The sequence below is a fragment of the Haliotis rubra genome, unplaced genomic scaffold (genome assembly GCF_003918875.1).
Source record: "Haliotis rubra isolate DU_JTF1 unplaced genomic scaffold, ASM391887v1 Scf471, whole genome shotgun sequence".
In the NCBI taxonomy this organism is placed as follows: Eukaryota; Metazoa; Mollusca; class Gastropoda; order Lepetellida; family Haliotidae; genus Haliotis; species Haliotis rubra.
Genome location: NW_025767159.1, coordinates 562208 through 568207, shown reverse-complemented (window position 1 = coordinate 568207; position 6000 = coordinate 562208). Strand labels below are relative to the sequence as shown.

Sequence of the window (6000 nt, the reverse complement as noted above, 5' to 3'; positions counted from 1 at the left end):
AACAGACTCGATCTGTCCCACATTACAGTCTGTAGTGTTCATTTCACCTAGTTTTTCTAGCCGCCTTCCTACTTGCCGCCGAGCCACAGCGCCAGGCTGCTGAATACACGAGAATCATGGGGACGAGGGAGACATGCAGGGCGTGCTTTGACAGTCGGACATTGTGGATGGCTGTGTTAGTGCCAGTCGTCCTGCTTCCACTGCCGATACTCAACCCAAGTGAGGTAAGATTTGTAGCTTCCCTGCAGTTAGCACATGTCTCTCAATATGCCTGAAACACTGAGTGTGATGAGAGTGTTTGTTATACATCAGTCCTTGTCACATACGATCACATACAGAACAAACCTGTTTAGGTAGACTGAGTAAATTTTCTCATTAAAATCATAATAAGGCTTTGAGAATTAAACTTACTAAATAACAGAAGACAAAATAGCAATGCAGTGAGCATATGTGAACATGTCGAAAATGTTTCAGTTTCGTTAAATAATATATGTTACCGGCCATGAATGTGCATAGTGTGTATTCCCAAAACACTATCGATAATAGAGCATGAAATTTATACGGTGCCAAAAGTACACCAAAGTATATGGGTTATTGTGTCGACAACAGGCGTCTGTTGGACAGGTGTACTTCACGTGTATTAAATACGTTTCAAAATGAAATCGGTATCAGTCGTCCAACAGTCCAGACTTTACAAAATTTAGAGTTTTCTCAAACTATCTGAATCTGGTACTGTGATTTTGTGAATGATTACCTTTTCTGAGAATTGATATTTGTTCTACCTCCATGTTTGGACCTGAACTATTATAGCTTCAGCAACAGGATGTTTTAGTTAAAGGTCACATGCAACGTAAAACACAACTTTGCAGATTCTGATACCTTTCGGTATGGACTTACCGAAACAAAGCGTCAAAAAATGCAAATTCAACTTATAAAGTTGAAAAATAACGCAATGAAAAAAAACGCGCGAAATCGGAGTTCAAACGTTTCCCTAATTTTCCCCAGACTTTTCTGGGGAATACGGGTTTCAACAGCTGGGCTGCGCTCATAGCACGTGCGCAGTGAAATAGGTTCGCGCAACTTGGAAGCGGGCTGTCTGGTGAATACTCGGTGAAGGCTTTGGTGTGAGCTATTTTCATAATGTTTTGTTGATATCTCACAGGCGCGAGCTTTTTATATGTTATGACAGTAAATAAACTGTTTATATAATTTCATTTGTCTATTTCACCACACGTTCTTCTTACCGAGTCACTTTCTCAGTTCGATACTTAAAAGCAATGTCATTATTTAGCGTTGACACAATTTCTAACTGTGATATAGATATGTCGCTGTCACAGACAAAACTCAATGTCTTGTTTTATTGACACCTGTGTGTCTGCCTGCCTGTCTGCTGATGACAATATTCAATACACAACTGCTATCACTGACCACATGCAATTTGAACTTAACACCTATCAGGCTATACATCATAAACAAAACGCATTGATTTATGGCCCGAGTTCGGTCTCTGTCACATTATGTAATTACACAGACAGGCAGGTGTGATACTTGAACACATAACATGTTATGATGTCTGTTGATTGCAAAATGTTATACACAAAAAATGAGCATGTATTTACAAAACCCAACATCTCTATATATACACACACAATGAGCCGTGAAGGCTGCATCTGCTAATGAACCAGCCGTTACACTTGAGTGCACACCCACCCGCTCTGACTGGGTTCGGTATCCCGGCTGCTTCGTTTCGAGGAAGGTAAACCCAAGTACAAAATATTGCACTTTTGATTTGCGATTATGCGCTTATAATTTTGTTTATTTGTTTTTTCATAATCAGCAATGCATATTATATGTCATGAAGAAGTGATAATTGTGTTTTAATTATGTTTGATTTTTTGGTTGCATGTGACCTTTAAGATATGGGTTGAATAAAACACCTGTGTGAAAACTCCCCAACACGGCGAACTGACAGAGTGTACCTAATTGCCTGTACCCTCACGTAAATAGATGCTAACATCCTTGTTGGCAGTTACAACAGAACACCGATCTTAAGCAACCACGTCACGTACCCTCACCGTGTTCCATAGAGTATGTAAATACCACCTGCCCACTTTCCCCATTTTAACAATATACAGATTCTGAATATAAAACCAACATATATACAATATGGAATAAACAAACAAGACAATATAAAGGTTCAGTTCATTTGGCACATGTGGGAACCTACTTGAGTTCATCAGCAGATGTTAATGGTTAGGGTTAATACACTTATTCTCACGAAATGTGCACCACATTAAACAACCTTTTTTGACTGATTTCACCTGTTCATTTCATGTTTATATTCGGCGACAGGCTTGGTAGATGTCCGAGACATAGACATCCCTAATGATCTGTCATTCATATGTGTGACTCATCACCTAAAATCACCGGAATGTGCATGTCTCCAATGTGTAAATATTCATACAATATCAATCTCATAGCCACTAAATTTCAGCCGATTTCTCACCATGATGCTTCTCAGGTTTAAAGTTGTAGAGATTTTTTAAGGATGTAATCTACGTGGCGACCATAAGATAAAAACTGTACATCCAGTGTCACCAAAAGAGTTTAAAAATGAACGGACCTATTCAGTACTAATAACTAAGTGAAGGAGATGCTGTTCCTTTACACTTTATATGTTTGGTGGGTGCTCAAGGACGTCTTTGTAACTTACGTTATGTAATCTACGTGACCTCATTTCCAAAGGAGCATCACCATTGCACACATGAGTAACGTACAATTGGCACTGACTGTCCAGTGGTTCCAGAAGTAATATTGGCGAAGTCATCCAAGTACCAAAACACATGGCATGACGGACATTTTATTCAGAGGCGTGATTGTCCAGTGACGCTTTACAGTTTATCACAAACTATCAGGGCTACTCAGGTAAGACAGATTATGGATCTAAAGTTATGTTATGAACTCTAAACATTAAATGATTATTTACTTTTAATTGGCTTATCATTGTTGATATTCTACATCCAATTAAACAGGTACGTGCTTACAGTTTGGATGAATCTTCACTGTGCTTCTGTACTGTCTGTACTTAATATAATGACTGAGACTAAGAACTTTTGTATCTTTCAATGTATCCCTGTGTAGTAGTACAGCAACATTTCACCAGTAATTTTTCTGAATGTCTATATAAATCTGCTACTGTTACGGTAACGTAGATTACAAGATTTGTATTCAAGTTGTATAATGGCCAAATGTTGTTGTTTATCACAACATAATACAGATAAAACTTATGTGAAATACATTTCCAGTAACACTTAGTATACAATAAAAACCTGTATAGTAAGTTTGATCATCAATTTATGCAAATTAGTTTACCCAATCATGGTAACCAATCATAATTGGCGATATTCGTTTTCTCCTTGACATCTGGCTTTTGATGCTTTTGCATCCCGGTTCAAAGCATCACTTCTCATGCTCATCGAATGCATCCCTCAGCACCTTGATGTCCCCTGAAATGTGGGCCTTTCCCAACGTCTTCTGTAATGCCCTAAGTACGACGACAGCTCCGTTGTACACCGACAGCTCACAAAGTAGTGATGTCAATCTTTGCATTCTGTATCACACAGAGAGACCATCAACCCCACCTTTGTATCTCTGGAAATTCCAGTTCCCTATGTGCAGGTCTGATCAAACTGCATACAGTTGCAAGGCCACATACTTGCTCTGGTTCACGATTTTCTTGTGTATTTGCCATGTGTTTTCCTTTCTTATAGACAGCATTGAAGTTACATGGTTGCAGCTGCTAACACCCTGCTACTTTGTTCGGGCGTTTGTTCTCTCCTTATATATATTAACAGAACTTGTTACATGCAGCTTGGATTGCGAGACATTCCTTGTCGGAGAGTGCACAGTTGACCTCTGCTCCAGATAGTGTTGAGCTTGTGAATGCAACTGAGCGGTACTCTTGCGGTAATGCCCCCTGCATTCCCATGTCACTTGCATCCAATACACATGATTTGTTGTCATAAAAAAGCCCATTAGTTTATTGTGCGATAAGCTTCTTTGCTGTATTTAAAACTCTTATTATAAACTGCTACCAATGTCCAACCTGCCCTCTTGTGTGACAGCTAAGTCAATGGCATCACAGCCTTGACAGATAGTGTGTATCATGACAGATAGTTGCACATTCCTAAGTAACGTTGTTCCGCTTTCCTATCTGTTGCCATCGTCATTCCCCCAATGGCTAGCACATCAGACATCAATGTCTTGGCTACCTATCCCATCCACCCATCTTGCTTCACTTTGAATGTAAAGCTCGTTTGGTTAAGCTTCAAATTGACTTCATGGATGAGCTTCCACAGATTTTTGTCATGGAGAGAGTGAGTGCAAACTGAATAATGACTATTTCAGTATGTTGTTTATTGATTACGTCATTTGTGACGAGTGATTCAAAGTGTACTATGTGATCGATGGTACTTCTGTTTTTAGCAAACCACATTGAATACTATTGGGCCCTAATTACCAAACTATTCGATTATATATCATGCATTCCATGGTTTTGTAAACGCAGCGAGGTAATGAAGTGGGACCTGTACGTCCAGGTTTGGGCACCGGGATAATCATTACACCAGGAAGAAGAAAAGCATCCTGACGTCCAAAATCATCTAAGATATTTAAGAGAGTCCGTAAAGTGGTGCCAGAAAGAGTTTCAGGAGTTGATAATTTACGTTAGTAGTATAGTGAGCTTATGGGGGTTCATTAACAGAAAATATTTCACTGTGATCTTTCCCATCATCTGACTTGAAATGTATACTGTTCTTTTCCTGCTGTTTTGGGGATTTTTCGAATTGGGGTACATAATTAAAGACAAAGAATGTTTTGCCAAGTTTTCACCAAGTATATTTGAAATATCTTTTTTTAGTTAATAATTAGTCTCTAATGCCCTAATGATTTGGAGCCCTTACCTCTCAATTTCTGGATCATATTCCATACTTTAGAAATCGGCGTACGTGAACTAATTTTGGAAACATTATTTCGCCAAAACTGGCGGTTACTGTATTGAAACGGAAACGGAAATAATCTGCAGCCTTTCAAGGCCTTCCTAGCATGTCTGCAGTCATCGTTAAACCATGGTTTTCGTATCTGAGGAATTGTAGAAAAGGTTGGGACACACAGGTCAGCTATGTTATTTAGCTCATCAGAGAGATATTATATAACACCAGGCACATCAATAAAACGTTCAGGTTTCAGATTGAATTTCATATAAAATCATGTTAGCCTTTTGGCAATTCCGTCTTGATGATGGAGAAATCATATGGGGTCACAGGTTTAGTATTGCAGGACAATGGTCACTTCCACAGACGTCGTCGTGGACTGACCATTAAAATTCATTCAGTAGGTTGAGTCTGTATTTGACAAATCAAGAGCTAAATAAGCTCCTGTGCCAGGATGCATATATGTGTTTGAACCACCAATATGTATGCACAAATCATTATTTGAAATGAGGTTCTACTGTCGTTCACCTTAGTGTTTGTAGTTGTACCACCACAGAGTGGGTGGTGGCCATTTTAAGCATCATTAATAATACAGGGTTTCAGAAGTTGGTTATAGAGTGTTTGATGAAGGCGGAACATATAGATATGTAAAAGCACAATGTAAAATGAACCTGTAAAGTATGTCGCACTGGAACAGCTTGGTACATTAGTGGTAAGTGTAACAGGGCTATGGGTAACATTCTGTCACAAGATGTCCTGATCATAAGACGATTCTGTTTGGATTTAGGACGTAACAGGAAGTGATTCTGCAGTTTGAGTAGACATAGCAGGGAACAAAATCTGAGGTGAATCGGTGCTGGGCCAAGTGAATTTCACTCTCTGTCACCAATCCCAAATTGTTCCAATCCAGTATGCACGTATGGACGTCGCTAAAAATTACTTAATGGTTATTCCTGCAGTATAGGAGCTGTCTCCTCCCCAATGATATTTTCACGCGATGCTTCTTTGG

At 39.2% G+C, this 6000-nt stretch overlaps 1 protein-coding gene across 1 annotated transcript in view; it reads left to right on the top strand.

Moving 5' to 3' along the window:
- Window positions 1-6000, top strand: part of LOC124290714 (solute carrier family 13 member 2-like) — a 56841-nt gene continuing 50841 nt past the window's right edge. Inside the window, exon 1 of the mRNA XM_046727518.1 lies at window positions 1-224. Within this exon, the coding sequence (XP_046583474.1) occupies window positions 117-224 (108 nt within the window). The 5' untranslated portion in view covers window positions 1-116. The remainder of the gene's footprint in view (window positions 225-6000) is intronic.